The 23,475-nt window shown below is 35.4% G+C and overlaps 1 protein-coding gene across 2 annotated transcripts in view; it reads right to left on the bottom strand.

Annotated features, from left to right (window-relative positions):
• The window catches only part of LOC136031322 (pre-mRNA-splicing factor syf1 homolog), a 110,238-nt gene that overhangs the window by 62,171 nt on the left and 24,592 nt on the right, over positions 1–23,475 (bottom strand). For both annotated transcript variants that reach the window (XM_065710799.1, XM_065710800.1), the window contains exons 2-4: positions 21,912–22,060; positions 11,756–11,879; positions 8,396–8,593 (exon numbers count right to left, since the gene is read on the bottom strand). In XM_065710799.1, coding sequence (XP_065566871.1) covers positions 8,396–8,593; positions 11,756–11,879; positions 21,912–22,060 — 471 coding nt within the window. The remainder of the gene's footprint in view (positions 1–8,395; positions 8,594–11,755; positions 11,880–21,911; positions 22,061–23,475) is intronic.

Genomic DNA, 23,475 nt, shown 5'->3' with positions numbered 1-23,475 from the left:
ATGTTTTAGACTTTCGGTTACTATTGAGCCTGGTCGCTCATTACTACAGTTCGTTACCACGAACTGTTTGAAAATGTGGAATTTTGTGTTTTTTGCCAGAAGGCAGATCACGGATGCGTGTTTATTTGGTTTTTTTTCCAGGGGTGATCGTATCGACCCAGTGGTCCTGTGGTCCCAGTGGACAAAAATGAAAAGTTCTAGTGCCCTTTCTAAGTGACCAAGAAAATCGGAGGGCACCTAGGCCCCCGTCCCACGCTAATTATTTTCCCAAAGTCCCCGGATCAAAATTCTGAGATAGCCATTTTATTCACCGTAGTCGAAAATCCTTATAACTATACCTTTTGGGACGATTTACTTGCCCACCGTCCCGGTGGGAGGGGCTACAAGTTACAAACACTGACCAATACTTACGTATAGTAATGGTTATTGGGAAGTGAACAGACGTTTTCAGGGGCGTTTTCATTTGGTTGGAGGCAGGAGTTGAGAAGAGGGGGATATGTTGGGGGAACTTTTCATGAAAGAATCTGTCATGGGCAAAAAAATTTCCATGAAGGGACCGCAGGATTTTCTAGTATTATTAAAAAAAAAAACAATGAAAAAATAAATATGACAGTTTTTTAAACTGAAAGGAACAGAATATTCCTGTTATTATTTTCCTGTAAATATTCCGTAATAATTTCTGTTAAAAGGAACAGAAATTATTACGCATGCGAGGGACTCACCTCCTCCTAATACCTCGCTCTTTACGCTGAAGTATTTTTAGAAATTTCAACTATTTATTCTACGGCTTTTGTGATTCAGGGCTTTTTTGGGTTTGCGGCTTTGCTTTGTGATTCAGTTTTTGCGGCTTTTGTGATTCTTAAGAAATTGGGACAAAATTTAAGCTTTAGCTTACGTATCTCTTTAACTAATAAAAATTTATTTTTACTAATAAAAACATTCATAAAAAATTAAAAGTTCTAGTCGCCTTTTTAAGCAACCAAAAATTCGGAGGGCAACTAGACCTCCATCCCCACTCCTCTTTTTCTCAAAATAATTCAATCAAAACTATGAGAAAGCCATTTAACCAAAAAAAAAAAAAAAAAAAAAAAAAAAAAAAAAAAAAAAAAAAAAAAAAAAAAAAAAAAAAAAAGGCAATTTCGTTTCAATTATTCATCTGCGGAGAGCATAAATCAAAACATCCATTGACTCAAAAACGGTTAGAAATTAAATTAAATAAAAACAAGTGTTTTTTAACTTGAAGTAAGGAGTGACATTAAAACAAAAAAACGAACAGAAATTACTTCATATATGAAAGGGCCTGCTTCCTCATCAACGCCCCGCTCCTCACGCTAAAGTCCGACTCTTTCTCATAACTCTATTTTTGAAACAGTAAAAACTTTAGCGTAAAGAGCGGGGCGTTCAGTCCCTTTCATATACGAAGTAATTTCTGTTCATTTTAAGTTTTAATTTCACTCTTTACTTTCAGTTATTTTTTTTTTAATTTAACTAGAAAGAAAACTTTGGTTTTCTACGAATCCTCGAAGAAAGCTTTCAACTAATTTTGGTGTTTAGTTTCGAATCAATCAACTGAGGTATTTTAAATAGCATATCCCTAGGAAAAAAAATGGAAAAAAACAATAAATTTTAAAATGCACTCTATGAATGCCGTCACAGCTTCATATAAATGGGCATTTTGTACTTGAGAATGATAGTGCTCTTTTGCTCATTTTCTCTTCTCCCTTGGTCGGTAGCCAAGCTTTGCAGGACGCAGCCAAATATATTACTTTTTCTCAGCTGAAGCATCTCGCCAAAGGAAGCTGTCTATCAAAACCTTTCACAAGACTTGATAATTGGTGCTATTTGAAGTTTTGACAATCGACGGTATCTAGAGAATTAACAGACAGAAGGCTAACCTAATTTTGAAGCTCGATGTTTTCAAGTTCACTTAATCACGGCCTTAAACAAATTGACAATGTTTTCTCTGGGAAATAACACAAAACAAGTATATCAGATGCGAGTTCTCTCTTTTCCTATATCTTTGTAGATCAATTGTATGCTTTTCTCATGTTTCAATTGGTTTAATCTAGCTTCCTCTTTATATTAACTTTATAACCCTTGATAAAGGCTTCCGATTGTCAAGCCGAAATATCCAAGTATTTGTTAATATAAAAATTGTTACTTTTTCAAATTTCACTCTCTTAAATAAAAGTTGTACTCTTTTTTTATAATTTCTCTTCATTTTATGTATGATTGTCAATACACCTCGTCAAAACCGGATGAAGGATGGTTAGGAGGGTGTTCCTACTGTCGAAACATTCTGTCTTTCCCTCCTTTCAAAAGTTGAAGAGAATTTTGTTCAAAACCCTTGGTAACACCTTAGCTCTTTTTCAAGTCATGACTACAAAGGTAATGTAGTTCCTGATTTCCTTGTCGCACAAATACCATCCCTGACCAAGTAATCAAATGGATATAAACAGATACCATCCTTAACTAGATTCTTTGACCATTGACCACATACCCCAAGTGGTATTATAAAATGCTGCTGAAGTGAGCTAGAAATATCTGCGTGATCCTTATAACGACTTAGGTTTCGCTCTCGATTTAAAAATTGCTCCCTAGCACTCTCTAACCCTAGTTTTACTGCAGTAACTGAATGCACCATTCCCTGGAACGTTATTATAATAGCGATATTGTCTTTGTATTCTTGTTTTACTCTCTGTTCCTTTAATTATGAAAAACTACGTACTACATGTTCTCACGCAGTCTTAATAACTGTCACACATTTTGAAAAGAACAAAACCCATATAAAATTACGACTAGGTGTTTCACGAAAATTAATGTTGCAAGTCTTAACGGTTCACCAAAAAACAAGACACATCAAAAGATAAAATAAAAAATAAAACTGCAAACTAAAATTAAACCTAATAAAATTGTTGAACATTAATTTGCCGGAACACAGAACAAAGTACTTGATTATAAAAGCACCTAGATTAAACGGAGTGTAAATTCCATATTGCATGATTAATAATTAATTTTATAATATAATAATATTATAATTTATATTATAAATTAGAAATTAAATATTATATATATTACATAATATTATATATATATATATATATATATATATATATATATATATATATATATATATATATATATATATATATATATATATATATATATATAAATTAAATATTATATAATTATGTATTATATAATATAATATTATATATATATATATTATAAATTAAAATATTATAATATTATAATAATATTATTATTATAATATTATAGAAATAATAGCACATATAAATTTATTATATAAAATTATTAGGAGGTAATAATTAATTTTGTACAAGTTAAGAAAGGCGTAAAAGCATACTCAAAACAGGGAGGGGGCAGACACTTTCATACATCCCACACACACAAGGTGACGCGTGCCAAGCGTGGCGAAAGTGTGCCAAGTGCAGCGGAAACTGTGCCAAGTATCGTGGAAACTGTGCCGAGCGTGGCAGAAACTATTCCAAGTGTAGTGGAATTGTGGTGCAAACGTGGCGTTTTAATGTTTATACCAGACCAAACACATACAATGAACAGCTACAGCATTTTCAACCCCTCACTTTACACAACTTGTAATAGGATAAGTGCTTCATAATATATTTGGAAAGCACATTTGACCAATAAAATAGAACCCATTAAAGAAATAATGGATTATGCCATTGCCGAATCATAAAATAAGTGGAAAAGACCAGGTCATACTATAAAGCAGTTAAGAATCATTTAAAGCGATGATCTTGCCGTACAATTTTGAGGTACGTTTTTTAAAATTGTTAAGAATAATCACACGCTCTAACACAGATGACGTACAACTCCAACACCTCGAAAGAAACATGCGGCACATCTATGTTAACCAAAGGCAACACGATCTCAAGAATACCAAAAAAGTGAATTTCGTAGAGCTGCATAGAGCAGAATTTCAAAACGCAACATACTCAATTCGATGAAACAATATATTTCGAAGCAGAGTTCAAGGAACATAACTGAATACTGGCCCCTACTGCAGGCCTGCAGTCACAGTTGAAAACGCAGTAGTAACATAATAGTACCCGCAAGTAGTCGCAGTCACAAGTAATCACAGTCCTAGACCCAGTTACAAGTAGTTTTAGTCGTCAGTAGTCTTTCGTCTACAGTTCCGATCTCTTAGATCGGCAGTGGGTCTGTTTTGTCTCCAAATGTCCCTGGCAGACAAGTACGAACTCTTAAATCAGACCCTTCTTAAATAACAATTGCAAAATTACGTTTCATATTTCTCCTGTTTTTTTTTTTTTTTTTTTTTTTTTTTTTTTTTTTTTTTTTTTTTTTTTTTTTTTTTTTTTTTTTTTTTTCTAAGTCATTATCCAGTTTTTTTCCCAATATGAATCTCATGTTGTGAATCTAATATCTGAATACCACAGTTATCGGCCCTATTAAATTTTCAAAACGGGGAATCCCATTACAGAATTATCGAGGAAAAAAAACTTAAATCATATATTTTTTTCAGCTCTTCAAGGATTTCTGATATGCGTTAAAAACTAAAACTTTGCTCTCTTAGTTCAGAAGCTGGTTCCCTTAAAGTGGGCCGAGTTTTTTGTATCACTACTAAGAAAGGAGGAAAGGGCAAGCTTCAATTTTTTCAGCAATAAGAGAACTATTAAGGTTTGAGAAGTATATAAGAAAAAAATCCTCTGTCTCAGTCCTGAACGCAGAAAGCGAAATTCAACCAAACTCACAAGAAATGACTAGTAAATTAGATTTTTAGCCTTGGAAAAACTATCCTATTCTATATCCCTAAATTTTCAAGAACTCATTTGGCAATATTAAGTTATAAGTCAGAACAACCAAAAAGATAACCAAGCTATTCATTTAAAACAAATAGAATAGAGGATGTGCCAGAAGAATTTAAACTTTATACAGAGGCCTGCTACCTTCCTCCACCCTCACTTGACACCACTGCTACATTTTAAGTTAGAAAAACCAAAACGATAACTAGACAATCCCTCCAGAAACAAATAGTCAACAGGAGGAACCGGAAAAATTTTAACTTTCTACAGGGGTTGGGCCAAAACGTAACGTTGGGCCCCCAATTGAGCCACTATTGCGTCAAAAGCTAGGAAAACTGAAAAAATTACAAGATAACATCCAAATATAAATAGACAAGAGGACGAACCAGAAGAATTAAAAGGTTCTACGGGGGCAGGAGGGAATGTCTCTTATCCCCCCACCCATTGATACAGCTGTTCCATTAAAAGCTGGAGAGACGAAAAGATAGCTAAAAAAAAAGTATCCAAAAAAATAGAGGAGAAGAATAACCAGAAGAACGTAAACTTTCAATAAGTTTTTTTTAATACAACAATTTTCTTTGGCATAAGCTTCTATACATTCATATTAAATGTGGAGACACATCGTCAATTTCAAATACATATCAGAATAGCCTACGTGGAAAGATTTACATGTGATGGAGCTTCAAAAAATAAACACCATTAATAGTCAAAAACTAATTTAATTTTTACTTTAAATTCTGAAATAAAACATCCTACATGCTTGCTTGACCCTATTTTTAATGTTCTATTTTTCTTGATAACATCTGAACAGTTTAAATAAACAGATGTTATTTCGTTTAAAAAAAATAATGGAGGTCAATTTGGAAGATTTATTAAAAGAAAACAAAAGCAAATTTGATATACAGTAGATTAGCAAGAGCTACGATCACATATATAAGTCTGTTAACCGAGGCATGTAATGAGTTATTACAAGGACCCGCAAAAAGGCGTAAAAATAACTGTCTAAGTTTTTAAAAAAGCTTATAAAATGTCATAGCCTTCGTTTAGATATTCCTAATGTACTTGGCGCCCGAGGGCGAAGATATTAGAGCCAAATTCATATCCTCTTCCCAAGCATACTAAACGTATACGAGGGATAAAATGGGGGGAGGAGCTGGCACTGGCCATTGTTTTGTACACTGGTGGCCACTTTTTTGGACGATTAAAAACTAAATAGTAACGCCGTTTATACAGTAGTCAGAATTTTCAACAGGAAAACACAACAATAAGAAAACTATTGAAAGAAGAAAACAGATAAATCAGATAAACAAAATTTCTTAGCAGTAACAAATTGTACCTAAAAAAAACTGCAAAATAAAAAGAATCTGTTAAAACCTGACAAAAAACTTATCTAAAAGTAAAAAAGAAGAGAAACGGCGTTTGAATTAAGCAAAGTCCTTCCCTTCTCTTGGCAGAAAAACGTCCCTCTTCGTAGAAGAACTTCACGTAGAATACGTCGACATGACCAACAAATTGGACAATTAGAACAAGTTGCATAGTTGTATGCATGCGAAAGTGCTGCGGGTGCTACTGTTCGGAATCTGACCTTTTAGATTCTCACCTCTCAGATCGCTTAAAATACTCCTTCCAAGAAACTATTATGAATCAATTCAGAGGACTACAGGACATAAATGTGATAATGCTAGACATTGCTCTATATTAAACAAATTTGTCCACTCGTTTTCTTTAAAAAAAAACTAGCGAGGAGGACGACAAATCAAAAGAGACGCTAAAAAAAGTATAAAATCTATATGACATATCCTGGGAACACAAAGAATCCAAGAGAAGATCTCGATATTTCTGGGATGCGAGGAGGCTCAAAGCCCCTATCAGATATGTATTAATCTTTACATAGGAACAATCCTTGCAGGGATGGAGGTTTAGAATCTGTAAAAATTAGTTCTCGGATAAATTAAATAAAAAAACTAATTTTTTTAGCTGAAAGTAAGGAGCGACATTAAAACTTAAAACGAACAGAAATTACTCCGTACATGAAATGGGTTGTCCCCTCCACAATCCCTCGCTCTTTACGCTAAAGCTTTTAATTGTTTTAAAAAGTAAAATTGTGGCAAAGAGTCAAACTTTAGCGTAAAGAGCGAGGGATTGCGGAGGGGACAACCCATTTCATATACGGAGTAATTTCTGTTCGTTTTAAGTTTTAATGTCGCTCCTTACTTTCAGCTAAAAAATGTGATGCTAAAAATTTATGCTGATCAAGATGGCTATCTCAAAATTTTGATCCGTTGACTTTGGGAAAAAAATGAGCGTGGGAGGGGGCCTAGATGCCCTCCAATTTTTTGGTCACTTAAAAAGGGCACTAGAACTTTTCATTTCCGTTAGAATGAGCCCTCTTGCGACATTCTAGGTCCACTTGGTCGATACGATGACCCCTGGGGAAAAAAAAAAACAAAAAAACAAACAAATAAACACGCACCCGTGATTTGTCTTCTGGCAAAAAATACAAAATTCCAGATTTTTGTAGATAGGAGCTTGAAACTTCTACAGTAGGGTTTTCTGATACGCTGAATCCGATGGTGCGATAAGGCAGATTTTCTCAGGCTCGTAACTTTTGATGGGTAAGACTAAACTTGATGAAACTTATATATTTAAAATCAGCATTAAAATGCGATTCTTTTGATTTAGCTATTGATATCAAAATTCAATTTTTTAGAGTTTTGGTTACTATTTAGCCGGGTCGCTCCTTACTACAGTTCGTTACCACGAACTGTTTGATAGCAAAAAAAACTGCAAGAATAGTTCAGAATAATAAGTAGGAGAGTGGTTTGAAATTATGAATTAAAAAAGTCGATTAAATTGATTTTTTCATCTTCTTCACTAATATGTATAGTCCATAAAAAGCAGCTTTCCTTACAAAAAACAGAATCTTTCAAGAACTTTTTTTTGAAATTTCAACTCCTATCTTTAAAATTACATTTGCCTAAATGAGATTTGGGAGACTTAGAAATACTATTGTCTTATTTTAGATTACGAAATACAAGAGAAAATGAAAAAAGGATACAGACACCTTAAAACAATCATTCTGAGTAGAAAATAAATAAATAATTTAAATTGGATGGCTTATTGATTTGTTTTTTTTTTAAGTGTTGTTGTTTTTTTTTTTTTTTTTTTTTTTTTTTTTTTTTGTTTTTTTTTTTTCTTATTCTTTGTTTTCCTGTTGTTTTCTTGTTCCCAATTTTTTTTGTTTCATTTTGTTTATTTTTTTATTTTTTTTTTTTTTTCTTATTCTTTGTTTTCTTGTTCCCAATTTTTTTTTGTTTCATTTTGTTTATTTTTTTTTTTTTTTTTTTTTTTTTTTTTTTTTTTTTTTTTTTTTTTTTTTTTTTTTTTTTTTTTTTTTTTTTTTTTTTTTTTTTTTTTTTTTTTTTTGTTATTGTTGTTGGTATTGGTGCTCATTAATGTTTATCAGCCACTACTAACAAGTCTCTGACTTTCTAAAGTGGCTGATGTGGTTTGTTTTGTATATTGATGATATGTATAATAAAAGTGTCTCTCTCTAAAAAAAAAAAAAAAAAAAAAAAAAAATACCATACCTTCAAATATCTTCTATAAACACGCACAGCTGTTTCAGGAATATTGTGGCTCTTCACAAACTCCAAGTAGAGAGGCCAAATTCTATTATGTTGAGTGATGGGAAGAGCCCCAAGTGCCCGGTCGAATAAATGCCTTGTCCGCGTTATCTTCTGCTGACCCATCATGAACTTGCAATAATCAAGCCAAATACGAGGCATCTAAAATCATAGATGATTGGTATATAGTAGCTATCATATTGGATAACAGAAGGATGACATATTGCCAAATACTCCATATCTAGGCCAGCTATCCGGAGCCAAGCAAAGAACAGAGCAATCCTTAATAGGATGAAAAGAAATCATAAGGAAGAATAAAACAAGAGCTAAGAGCTTATTTAGCACTTGTGACGAGGTCAGAAGAGCCAAGAGCTCATATAGTATGAGCTCTAGCAAAATTCTAAGAACTAATAGATTGATTTAAAAGGAAAATTAGAGGCTTAATGACGGCCGGGATTTAAAATAAGAGCTCTGCTCTGAGACGCGAGGTCCTTCTAAATATCAAATTCATTAAAATCCTATCACCCACTCGTAAGTTAAAAATACCTCATTTTTTCTAATTTTTCGTCTCCCTTCAACCCCTCAGATGGTCGAATCGGGGAAAACGAATTTATCAAGTCAATTTGTGCAGGTCCCTGACACGCCTACCAATTTTTATCGTCCTAGCACGTTCAGAAGCACCGAACTCGCCAAAGCACTGGACCTCCCCCCCCCCCAAAGAGACTGGATCTAGTCCGGCTACGTCAATCACGTATCTACGACATTTGCTTATTCTAACCACCAAGTTTCATCTCGACTTCTCCACTCTAATCCGTTTCCAAGATTTCTGGTTTCCAAACTTTCCACACTGCCACCAGATCTCGTCGGGATGTAAAATAAGCACTCTGAGACATGAGTTCCTTGTAATCATCAAATTTCATTAAAATCTGGTCACCTATTCTTAAGTTAAAAATACCTCAATTTTTCTAATTTTTCCAAATTAACACCCTCCCCAACTACCCCAAAGAGAGCAGATTCAGTCCGGTTATGTCAATCATGTATCGAGGACTTGTGCTTATACCTCGACCAAGTTTCATCTGGATCTCTCCATTCTAAGAATTTTCCAAGATTTCCCGTTTCCCCATCCAACTCCCCCAATATCACCGGATACGGTCGGTATTTAAAATAAGAGCTCTGAGACACGAAGCCCTTCTAAATATCAAATTTCATTAAGATCCAATCGCCCATTCGTAAGTTAGAAATACCTCATTTTTAAAATTTTTCCTCTCCCTCGAGCCCCCTTCCTCCCAATAGTGGAATCGGGAAAACAACTGTTATCAAGTCAATTGGTGCAGGTCCCTCACACGCCTACCAATTTTCATCATCCTAGCACGTCTAAATTTTCAGAGTTACCCCCCCCCACTCAACTCCCCCAAAGAGCGCGGATCCGGTCCGGTTATGACAGCTACGTATCTTGGACTTCAGCTTATTCTTCCCACAAAGTTTAATCCTGATCTCTATAGTCTAAGCGTTTTCCAAGGTATCCAGTTCCCCCCCCCTACCAACACCCCCCAATGACACTGACTCCGTTCAAGATTTAAAACAAGACATCTGAATTACGAGGTCCTCCTAGATATGGAATTTCATTAAGATCCAATCACTCCTTCGTAGGCAGAAAATACCTCATTTTTTTCTAATTTTTCAGAATTAACCAACCAACCCCCACCACCTATCCCATAGAGAGCGAGTCCGTTCCGGTTATGTCAATTACGTATCTAGAATTTGTACTTATTTTTCCACCAAGTTTCATCCCGATCCCTTTCCCATCCCATTCCGGATCCCCGATCCCATCCTAAGCGTTTTCCAAGATTTTAGGTTTCTCCCTCCAACTCCCCCAATGTCACCGGATCCAGTCGAAATTTAAAATTAGAGCTCTGAGACAGGATATCCTTCTAAATGTTGAATTTTATTAAGATCCGATCACCCAGTAGTGAGTTAAAAATACCTCTTTTTTCCTATATTTTTCCAAATTAACCGTCCCCTCACTCCCCCTAGATAGTCGTATCTAATTTGATCTGATCTGGTCCATGATATGCCTGCCAAATTTCATCGTCCTAGCTTATCTGGAAGTGCCTAAACTATTAAAACCAGGACAGACAGACAGACCGACAGAATTTGGGATCACTATATGTCACTTGGTAAATACGAATGCTATAAAAATCAGAGCTTCCTAATAGGGGGTGAGGAAGGAAGCTTTGAATACATTGTGATGAAGGAGGAGCGTGCCCAGCTGTGTTGGCCTCATGCGGTTTGGTGCTGCAGCTCTGTTAGCAGTACTAGCAGCCGCTGTACCATAATCAATTAAGATTCAAAATTTCTTCAGATCTCAGGCAGCTTTACTCTTCTATCACTTTTCGACAGGACATGTACCCACCATGGTTAAGCAGAAATCCAAGTCGATATCCACACAGAAAAATCCTCAGTTCCAGGTCGATAGGGATATTAAAGGTTTTGTACAGGTCCGAGGAGAGGAGTTGATGGTAAAAACAAATAAAACACTTCTTAAATTCCATGTTCCTTAAGCTTCCCTCGGTCTTTTTGGGGGGAATTCCTCGTTTTTGCCCATCTTTATTCAGACGGAAAGATTTGTGGCAATAAATGCTATTTTAGGGTAATTGACATTTTAATGGCAGAATTCTATCCTATCTAATTGAAATTTGTGTGCCTTTGTCAGTAATTATAAATTATTTTCATGGATTTTGATGCATAGATTTTCTATTAAGAAACAAGCGCAATTGACTCCTATACTGCCCTTCTAACTCTAATAAGTGCACTTAAAGATACTACCACTTTTTATATTTTAACTAAGTCTTCCAAAACAGCTACTTAAGATATCTCTCATACGTTTAGTAGTTTTAGATAGTTGCTAAGTGAGATGGCTCTTAGTCCCTAAAATATCCTTTCCATTCAGAAATACAGCCGATTGATTGCTTGCTATGTACAAATACAAATAGCAAAAAAAAAAATGTTTACTTCTTAATGGCAGGAACAACACAGATTATATCTCAAAATTGCAAGGATTACTTATCTAATGATTCATGCTTTTTCTTGGGGAGAAGGGAGGTAATATATTGCCTTACTCCCCATTTCAAATAACTTATCTTCTTTTTTTTAAGTGTAACCAATAAAATGTTTAGCCAAAAGGGTAGCTATCCCCACTGGCTATACCCATTCTCTAACTTCTTTTAGTAGCATGGTTTTGCTTTGTACACATTTTTTATTGGGCATGCTAAACTGTAACTAATTTGTTTCCATCTGGTTTAAAATAAGAGCAAACATATTTACCTTGTTCATGAACACGATGGCCCTTTCGAAGGCGCTATTAACCTCTTCATATTCTGGATCAATAATACATAGTCCTTTTACTTGCTCTCTTCTTAGCTTTAAGTATCTATGCCATAGTTTGTAGCTAAAATACAAAAAAAAAAAAGAAGGTAAAAGTATGCTGGATCGAAAAACAAAACAAAAGGGAATTAATTAGCCGAGTAATAAACAATTGTCAGAAAACGTTATCTTTACTCTTTTATTACTATTATTATTGTGGGCGAACGAACAAAACTTCGTCGAAAGTTGCACAACAAGGTCAATTGCGCTGACACCCCTAAAAAACAATAGCTTCTGGGCCAACAGCGACCCCTTGGAAATGGTATTTTATACAGGATCCACCTGTCTTTCTTCCCCTTTATAGAGAGTCTTCCTTTGTAGTACTGAGGTATCTACCAATAAATAATAACAATAATTTATTTCTTACCCGCAACAACACTATAAAAATATTAAAATGTGGAGTACAAACAATTAAATACACACAAAAAAAAAGTAAAACATACAAAAAATATGAAAAGTAATGACAATAGAAATTTTTTACGTTAATACAAAAAATTAAATAAACACACAAAATAACGAACTATGAAAAAAAAATGAAAATTAAATACAAACAAAAAATGAAATTAAAAAAACACAAAGAGAAAACAAAATACACACACAAAGTTAACGAAAAAAACGGATTAAGACGGTGGTGAGGGGATAGGCGCGCAGAAGCTGTACTGGAGAGTTGTCTGTGAAGAATCTCCAGCTTTAAAGTTATGTCAGGAACTGAGAATTTTTTAACAGGAGTCCGGTTTTTTGTCCAAGGTGGAAGATACAGAAGAAATTTGCAAAATTTGAAATAATTTATCCGAATTCTTTTTAAATTACCATTATTAAGAAGGGGGAAAAGACCTGAAGCATAAAGGACAGAATGATCACAGAAAGTAGAATAAAGTTTAGCCAGCGCACGTCTATTATACTTCCCTCTATTTGCAACAATTTTTGCATAACCAATCTGAATCTTTTTACTTATATCACAAACAGTACGCTGACGTAAGCTCGAAAGATTGTTAGTAATAGAGATACCAAGCCAACGAATACAATCAACAAGAGGGATAGTGAAGTTATTACAGTGGAGGGGAGTAGCAGTAATACAGATATAGGGAAGAAACTCACATTTATCTATATTAATTGAAAGGCCAATATCAGAGAAAGCATCAGAAACTATAGAGACCATATTGGAAAGACCCTTTTTGGAACGGCTAATCAGAAACAAGTCGTCAGCATACACAAGATAAGAAACATCCGCAAGACCAGAAAGGTATGTACCTGAAATCTTAGCCAGCACACTAGAAATACAAATCTTAAAAAGCATAGGGGACAGAACACCACCCTGCCTAACACCTCTTCACATTCTTATAATAGTGTCTGGTGCAGATCCTAATTGAAGAAACGAATTTGAATACCAAAACCTAAGAAGCATTATAATACAGAGATTGACCCCAGAATTATACAAGGAAAAAATGAGCTGACTATGGACCACACTATCAAACGCTTTCGAAAGATCCAAAGCACAAATATAAAGACCATTTCCCTTGGAAGAATTATCAGCCAATAGAGAAGACAGAATCTTATGCGCATGCTGACAACCCACCCCACCCCGAAAACCAAATTGGTTCTCATCCTCAATAATATTTTTAGTCAAAAATGGTAGAAGGATATACTCAAAAACCTTACTAATGTTACAAGATACGGTAATAGGTCGATAGCAAGAACAATCAATCGGTGACTTTCCCCTTTTTAGAATTGACGAAACAGTGCCACACAGAAAACTCTCAGGTACGTATGAAGTACATAGACACATTTGAAAAAGAAGCTGAAAGTGAGATATAAGGGGGGTGCATTCAATCGGCATATGCATCTTAGAAATACCATCCTTATCTATTGAATTAGATTTTTAAGTTTTAACAGCATTAATTACAGAAGAAAAAGATATGGGAACTATATGGCGTTGCGAAAACGTTGTACTAAAGAGGGGAGTAAGAAGGAGAGTATACACAGAATGCACTGAATAATTAATCACTGAAAAAATCGAAGAATAATGTTTATACCAAGCTGAAGTTGGAAGGCAATTACTTGTCATAGTTTCATCATTTATCTTGTCAGAATTGATCACTTTTCGCCAATCCTCCCTACTTACAGGGAAATCCACACCGCGGTAACGTGCCGACCTAAATTAACGTTTATAATTGGTTTTAGTTTTACGTTTGATATCAGCGACAAACCCAGAACTTAGCCGACCACATTCATTCCACATCTGGAGCCATAATTTTGCTTTATTTTTTATCGACTTTAAACAAGGGTCCATTGACCAGATAGGTTTTTGTGTTCTTTTACGAATACGTTGTCGAGGTACGGCAGCTTCTTCTGCCCTTTTCATACACATCACAAGTTGGTTATAATAACAGTCAATATCGGCTTTACCAGTCGTAGGTACCTGGCGCTGAAGAAGATGATATGGAACACGTATGGTAGAAAGAAGGGTTGTCAAGGTAGAGATGTAGTGCGGTATGTTTGCTTTGCCCCAATTACTTTTTTCAAACCACTTCGATTTTTCTCGCGAGCAATTGGTTTCCGATAGATCAATATCCATTGTAAATGTCGCTGAAATTGGCATGTGGTCAGTATCTTGCTCGTTAACATGAACAGAAGCAGAAGAAGAGATAATACCAGGCGAGCAAATAATATGGTCAATATCACTTGTGCTTCCAGAATGATGAACATATGAAAAATTGTGGGATTTGGGCACAACGCGGTATGAAGGAAGACACTCAAAAAGCAGTTCCCTTCTCACGGAAGATCGATTAATATCAGTATTTAGGTCCCCAATTATTATATACTGTAGAGAGTTTAACAGTACCTGATTCACAAGATTCTTAAGAAGACCACACGCCTTTCCGAATTTAGTTAAGGATCTGATCGAGTATCCTTTTTATGGGAGGGTAGATGAATGTCCCGTTTAAAGACACAGGCTAGTCCACAGGAAGGGCGACCGCCAATAGTTTTTGCTGGACTCAGGAACGCAGTATGATGCTGACTTCGACGCAAGAAATTCGAACTTGAAGCAGTGAGAAGATGCTCCTGGAAACATACCAAATCGTAGGAACCGTGCAACTCATCAATAACAAAATCCTTATCTTTGGTGCCATTTATATTGAACGAAATAACTGAAATTGATGCACTCATGGTTGAAAGGTGGATTTGCACTTTATTCGATTCTTAATAACGGGGCAGGAAAAGCAATAGGAAGGGTGTTTTCGGCCGCAATTTGCGCAATTGGGACCAGCAATGCATGGCTCATCTTTTGTTGATATGTGTGGCCCTCCACAACGAGCACATTTCGGGAGAACGCGTGGACAGGAGTACTGTAGATGGTCTAGTGATCGGCATTTAAAACAGCATTTGGGTAGGTCCTTAAACTCGTAAACAGGAAAAATTTCATAGCCCACTCTGAGGCCATGCTTGAAAAACGTAGATTGCGCAAAAGAATCCAAAAACTCGATTTTCACAGACTTAGATAGGCCCAATCTCTTAGCATCTATGATACCGTGTTGGCTTCCGAGTACCGTAATGTCAACGTCGGTAGGAATATTACGTGATATACCAAAAAACCGCTTGGAAGCCACTTTTGTTGTAGTTCCGGAGATTATGTTCTGGATTGACGAGCAGAAGTCCTCCGTAGCAGACTTGTCCATATTAATATACCACTTGTCATTGATGGGCTTTACGCTACGTACTAATTCATGTCCAGTAAATTGGTCTATAGCAGCTTTTCGCTTAAGAGGGTCAGATAAGGCGTCCAGAACCTTTGAGACGATAAGAGTTGCATGCGAATCTAGCACTGAAGCCGGCTTGGGTAATTGGGGGAAGCTCAATTCATAATTGTCAAGTTTTGAAGACATTCCCAAAACAACTTGATGGAGCTCATTAAATTTTGAGAATAAAGAGGTGTAGGCAGTGGCAGGGAGGCAGGGTACTTCTGTAGGACGCTTTATGACGAATATCGGAACATCAGTGTCAGTCTCGTCAAGAGATTTTAATAAAGTAATTATGTCGCTGAAATGGCTAACCAATGCATTAGTTCCCTTCCGAATAGGGCAATCTTCATGACCCGGACAAGGCTGCCACAATAACGTCTTTGCCACCTTGACCGAATTAGAGTCAAAAAACTCCACTCCATGCCTTTTAATCACGTCATCCTCTGCTCCAATTAGCAAATTGCTCTGTACAAAATTCAATACCGGCGAATAAACAAGGACAGGATTATCGTCACTGGTAACAGACATCACGCTGGTTCAATTTTTTTTTTTCTACAATTCATGCACAAATAGTTCTTTTGATAATCCTCTTATGTAGGTCAAGGTTACACGTCACTTTACCCTTTACCAGTTATTGCAAAACCTTGAATTATAACGAACTAATTTCCATTCGATGAGAGCTTATAGCCGAGTGTTGAAATAGTTCACAATTCTTAAGCTAAAAAGGGCTTACTGAATTAATAAGTTCATAAAATATCCAATTTAATCCTGGTGTGTTCACTTTGAACTCAGATTCAATACTGTTCCCTTTTTCCAGAGCTGCACCTACCAGCTTCAGATCAGCTTAAAGGGGGACAATGCTTGTCCCTCAATGAGAGTGGAGAGTTACCCACCACTCACCAGCCTTCAGGGACGAGTGACACATAATCCTTAGACCCGCCGCTGGCGAGAAAACTTTTTTCTCCCAACTCTGCCAAAACTTTTTTCGCCCAACTGCAATACTAATGGTGCTAGACTTAAAAAAATGAAAAATAAAGACACAAATTTTTGTTGATTTTGTCTTGAATCCTATGCTTGAATTTATGGCAGAAAATATTGGCTATCTTCAAACCTTGTTTGTTTTTGTTTTTTCTTTTTTTTTACAGTGATCGTGTTTAGGTTTTCGACAACTGAGCGTAACTCTCTGAAAGTATGCCCTGCCTTACCTAATTTTAATATTGCACTCGCACAACACATGGTTCCTTTGAGCAACAGATAAACTCAGTTAACATAATCCCTTAGAAAGGGTATTGAAATAGTTACGGGTATATTCACCGGAGGGAGGAGGGATGTTCACTATATGAACAAAATGAGAGTAATTTACCTATTGTGCAGTCACTCTGGTTTCTTATAAGATAACTCCTGTTTTGCCTTCCATAATTAGTAAAAATAGATACACAATGAGAGCTTTAAACAAGAGGGAGCAGAATACAGCCTAATAGAGAAGCAAGAAGAAATCCAGAATAAACAAGAGCTAAGAGCTCAAATACACTTGTGACGAGGTCGGAAGAGTCAAGAGCTCATATGGTATGAGCTCTAGCAAAATTCAAGAATCAATGGATTGATTTAAAAGGAAAATCAGAGGCTTAATGCTGACCGGGATTCAAAATAAGAGCTCTGAGTCACGAGGTCCTTCTAAATATCAACATTCATTAAGAACCGATCAGCCACTCGTAAGTTAAAAATACCTCATTTTTTTTATTTCCCAAATTAACACAACCCCCCAGCTACCCCAAAGAGAACGGATCCGTTCCAATTATGTCAATCACCTGTCTATAACTTGTGCTTATTCTTCCTATCAAGTTTCATCCCGATTTCCCCACTGTAAGCGTTTTCCAAGATTTCAGTTTCCCCCTCCAACCCCCTATGTCCCCGGATCCTATTCAAATTGAAAATGAAGCATCTGAGACATAATATTCTTCTATATATCAAGAGTCAATAAGATCCGATCACCCATTCGTAAGATACCTCAATTTTCACGTTTTCCAAGAATTATGGTTTCCCCCTCCAACTCCCCCCAATTTGGTCGGGATTTCAACGAGAGCTCTAAAGCACAAGATCCTTCTAAATATCAAATTTCATTAAAGATTTGATCACCCGTTCGTAAGTAACAAATACTTCATTTTTTCTAACTTTTCGGAATTACTACCGCCACCCAACCCCCCCCTCCCCAATACCACCAAAGAAAACAGATCCGGTCCGGTTATGTAAATCAAGTATCTTGGACTTGTGCTTATTCTTCCCAACAAGTTTCATCCTGATCTCTCCGCTTTAAGCGTTTTCCAAGATTTCCGGTTCCCCCTCCCCCAAATGACACTGGATCCAGTCGGAATTTAAAATAAGAGATCTGATTTACGAGGTTCTTCTAAATATGAAATTTCATTAAGATCCGATCACTCCTTCGTAAGTTGAAAATACCTCATTTTTTCTAATTTTTCAGAGTTAACCCTCCCCCAACTCACCCAAAGAGACTGGATCCGTTCCGGTTATGTCAATCACGTATCTATGACTTGTTGTGCTTAATTTTCCCACTAAGTTTCATCACGATCCCTCCACTCTAAGCGTTTTCCAAGATTTTAGGTTCCCAACCCAACTCCCCCAAAGGTCACCGGATCCGATCAGGATCTAAAATAAGAGCTCTGAGACACGATATCCTTCCAAACATCAAATTTCATTAAGATCCGATCACTCCTTCGTAAGTTAAAAATACCTCATTTTTTCTAATTTTTCAGAGTTAGCCGCCCCCCCCCCACTCTCCCCAGATGATGAAATCGGGGAAACGACAATTTCTAATTGAATTTGGTCTGGTTCCTGATACGCCTGCCAAATTTCATCGTCCTAGCTTACCTGGAAGTGCCTAAACTAGTACAACCGGGACAGACACACAGACCGACCGACCTACAGAGTTTGCAATCACTATATGTCAATTGATAGATACCAAGTGCAACAAAAACCTAATATCTTTAACCATACCAAAAAATCATGCTGAACTCATAGCAATTTACCGAAGGTTTAGATCAGATTTACGACATACCCACTCACTTACACTCTCACAACACTCATTAACCCTTCCAACAATCGTTAATTATGGAGAAGAGTTTAATACATTATGCCTATTTCTATAAATGAAAATTGGTCCCTTTTAGAAGAGCGGGGGATACCAGAGAATTATTTAATTGAGCTTCAGACGACTGATTACTTAAAATATTGCTTTCGTGATAAGGAGTTATATAGCATTACTAGGACAACTCCAGTCGGCAATTTTTAATTATGTGTACATTTCGAGGTGTAGAAATTAACTTTTGAAAATAGAATTGTAAGTAACAAACTTTAGCCATAGCGGACCTACTGCTAATATTTACGTATGAGGGCTAACAACCAATTCGGTTTCTAAGCCTATATCAGGGTTAAAAAATGTTTCAAACCTGGACTGATTGTTTTAGGCATATAAATTTTAATGAATTAATCTTAATTTTTGGAGGATCTATCCATGGAGGAATTTGTCATGAGGGAAGAGAATTTCCATGAAGGGATCGCAGAATTTTCTAGCATCATTTAAAAAAAAACAACGAGAAAATAAATAAAAAAAAAGGTTTTTAACTGGAAGTAAGGAGCAGCATTAAGACATAAAACAAAAAAAAATTATTGCGTATATAAGGGGGTTCGTCTCCTCCTCTATACCTCACTCTTTACGCTAAAGTTTTTTTTAGTAATTTCGACTCTTTATTCTATGGCCTTTGTGATTCAGGGGTCATTCTTAAAAGAAAATGGGACAAAATTCAAGCTAAAGTAAAACAGTTCAAAATAGGGATGATACCTTTTTATTGACAGTGAAATATAAAATTATTTAACTGGATATTTCGAACACATATACAGTGTTCATCATCAGCAGTAAAACTAAAAGACATGAATAAAAATAAACAAAATTTATACCTAATAAACCAATTACATATAGTTTATTGCTCTTATTTTTTTCAATGCAACAGCCAAGGCAAATCTCCGTGACCTTTTCGGTTCCGGTTCATTAGAATTAACTGACGTATTACGTGAACAGAGGTCATAGCTCTTAGGTGAAGTGATATTTACTTTATTTGACCTCAGTAAATTATCATAAATTGAGTTCAATCCAAATTCACCTGTATCTCTGTTTATGGAATTATTCTTGAATAGAATTTTTTTTAATTTCGATTGTTTCCCTGAAAGTTTGCTTTAAACCTTGGTCCCTAGAAATCAAAGAAACATTTTCAAACAAAATAAAATGATTTGGAAAATTAAAGATATGCTCCGAGAGGGCCGACGTGAAATCTTCAGGTTTGGTATTTTGCTTTAAAGACAATGAAATGGAATTATGATGTTGTAGCAATCTTGTTTTTAAATTCTGGTTAGTACGTCCCACATAAGAGCTTCCACAAGTACATGGAATTTTATAAACCCTACTTTGTTGCTCTACGGAAGTCCGATCCTTTCCAGAATTTAAAAAACTAGCCAAAGTATTTTATTTTGTTTGAAAATGTTTCTTTGATTTCTAGGGACCAAGGTTTAAAGCAAACTTTCAGGGAAACAATCGAAATTAAAAAAAATTCTATTCAAGAATAATTCCATAAACAGAGATACGGGTGAATTTGGATTGAACTCAATTTATGATAATTTACTGAGGTCAAATAAAGTAAATATCACTTCACCTAAGAGCTATGACCTCTGTTCACGTAATACGTCAGTTAATTCTAATGAACCGGAACCGAAAAGGTCACGGAGATTTGCCTCGGCTGTTGCATTGAAAAAAATAAGAGCAATAAACTATATGTAATTGGTTTATTAGGTATAAATTTTGTTTATTTTTATTCATGTCTTTTAGTTTTACTGCTGATGATGAACACTGTATATGTGTTCGAAATATCCAGTTAAATAATTTTATATTTCACTGTCAATAAAAAGGTATCATCCCTATTTTGAACTGTTTTACTTTCGTTATGGAAAGGCAGTGTGGTCTTCCAAGTTATCTAAAATTCAAGCTTTAGTGTAGAGAGCAAGGTATTGACGAGGTGCGAACCCCTTCATGTACAAATATAGAAGTGGGTTACGAAAGTTATTTCTTAAGTTACGTATATTATTACTAATAAAAATTCGTAAAAAATAAAAAAAAGTTCTAGTTGCCTTTTTAAGTAACCAAAAAACGGAGGCAACTAGGCCTCCTCCCTCACCCTTTTTTTATCAAAATCGTCTGATCAAAACCATGCAGCCAAAAAATAATTAATAGGCAAATTTCGTTTTAATTATTCATGTGCGGTTAGCCAGAATCAAAACATGCATTAAATCAAAAACGTTCTGAAATTAAATAAAAAAAACAAGTTTCTTTAACTGTAATTAGGGAGCGACGTTAAAACTTAAAACAAACAGAAATTATTCCGTATATGAAAGGGGTTGTACCCTCCTCAACGCCTCACTCACTTTACACTAAAGTTTTTTATTCTTTTTAAAAAGTAGAGTTGTGAGAAAGAGTGAAACTTTAGCGTAAAGAGCGAGGCGTTGAGGAGGGGACAACTATTGATGTTGGTAAAAAAAATACTTCAGATGAAAATTCGTATTCATTCATTTCATTTCATTCCTATTAGAATGGTCTTAGACTTGGAATCATAAGATACATCGATGTCATATCCCTCTACCCCCCCTCCCCTGGGCAGTGGTTTTATTTTAATTAATTACTAGTAGAGTGGTTTTGATTTAGAGATAAAATAACAAGTAATACTACCTTACTTTAATAATGTAAAACAACAAGGCAAATATTGAAAGGCAAAACTCTCCTAGACTTCGATTATACGGATAATTTGAGCGTTCTAGGTACATTTTTTAGCGAAACAAATGAATCCTTCGAGCCATTGACAATTTAGGGTGAGGGAACAGGTATAAAAAAAACATTAAGAAGACTAAGTGATTTACAAAAGGAATAGTTGAGAATGAATAGGTGATGTTAGGTAATCAGAAAATCAACCAAGTGGATAGCTTCATATACCCCGATATTATTAGTAGTGGCGGATCCAGTGAAGATATAAAAAGTAGAATAGATGACACAGAGATGATTTTTCTTAGATAAAAAAAAAGTTTTGAAGAAGAGGAAGGACCTTTGTTAGTATTACGAGTAGTATCAATAGAAACCGAACCTATAAAAAGGAATTCTTGCAGCAATGTCATCATAAAGAATCTGCTATTCATGCTGATTCTATTTCTGTACAATTTTATTCTAATCTTATTTGGCATGAGTCCAGAATAATTTAACATACCTTCCAGGCAATTCTTTGAGTGCTCTTTCGTAAAGCAAGTTGACAATCTTTTTTGGCGCATCTTTTTTATGATCTATATATCGAAGCCAATGCTTTACTGAAAATGGATTCCTTAGAATTTCTTCTTCATATGGTAAATCTTCTTCTGACTTAAATATATGAAAAATATAAAAATAAATTAGTTAGTCGACAATTACCAGCCCAGAGGCGCCATTTTGGGGGGGGGGGGGGGTTGGTCAGGGCTGAGCAAGAGCCCACCCCAGATTTTCCAGGGGGGCCCAAGCTTCCACCACAAAGGGTCCTTTACCGGCCATAATAATCCATTATGTCCAACATAATCCATTCTGTCCAATTGATTTGAAATTACCACACGCCTATTAACCAAAGAGCGCAATTACTTGACGACCCTTGGGGTAATTACACTATTTGTTATTAATTTTTGTAAACTTTGAAAGTAGGTACGATACATAATAAAATTCCCGAGTTAAGTCAAATGCCCATTTCCTAGATGATTATGCGACACAAAGTGAGTCGGGGGGTCCAAGATGGAGTTTATGCCCACCCCAAGATTTGGTTCGAATGGCGCCTCTGTACCACCCAAGAGTTAAAAGCCAGCCAGAAGTCAAATCAATTAAGCATGTTTGCTATCAGTCTGAAACGATGTTCCGGGTTTGTTACTGAGAAGTTAAATATAATGGTTGCTCTTTAACAATAAATCAAAATCATAAATATGGTCAATAATCAATTCTTGATTTAACTTCAATATAATTTATTAAATAAAGATACTTAACACAAACCATATCCCTCCAAATGCCAGGGCATGATATGAAGGAAGAAGGGGCATATAAATCCAAACAGCAGCAAAGAAATTTTCAACCTCAGAACATTTTTTTTAATTTAACAACGATAGTATATACCCTGCTACCGTTATCAAAATACTCGACACTCAGCTCATCTCCTTAAATGCACTAAACAATACTAAAATACGAAATATATTCCTCAAATTAATCCTCAGAATTCTTCTAAGCACTGCATGGTATGTAATTATACCTGTTGATGTTGCTTTTTGACAAAATGGACAAGAACATTAGTTGTGTGTGTTGGAACCCAGAAAAGGGATGGAATAGACTGTTGAGTATATAATTAAAAAAAAAAAACTAAGTTTTTCTAAGGGAAGTAAAGAGCAAGACTGAAACTTAAAACGGATAAAAATTATTACTTCGCAGCCTATCTAATATATCAATAAAACTAGTACAAATAAACCAACTAATTATGTTTCCCTATGCTTTTAGGATTATAGAAACTAGCGCTTTACTGAAAACACAAATGTGAGTATGCAGCATGACAATAATAAACGAATCTATAAAGCTTTTCATAGTCTTACACCAGTTGTGACATCAGTAACTTTCAGCATAAAATTAAATTATCTTAAAAACATAAGCGTAAAATTAAATATTTTTTAATAACCGCCAAGTAATTAAACAGCATACAGAAATATTGGATTGATTTATGAGGTAGCATTTTGGTCTTGCCAGCTATAATAACAATAGTGAGCAATATAGAG

This window comes from Artemia franciscana, chromosome 9, assembly GCF_032884065.1.
Source record: "Artemia franciscana chromosome 9, ASM3288406v1, whole genome shotgun sequence".
In the NCBI taxonomy this organism is placed as follows: Eukaryota; Metazoa; Arthropoda; class Branchiopoda; order Anostraca; family Artemiidae; genus Artemia; species Artemia franciscana.
The sequence above is the reverse complement of the archived record's forward strand: the minus strand, read 5'-3'. Positions and strand labels throughout refer to the sequence as shown.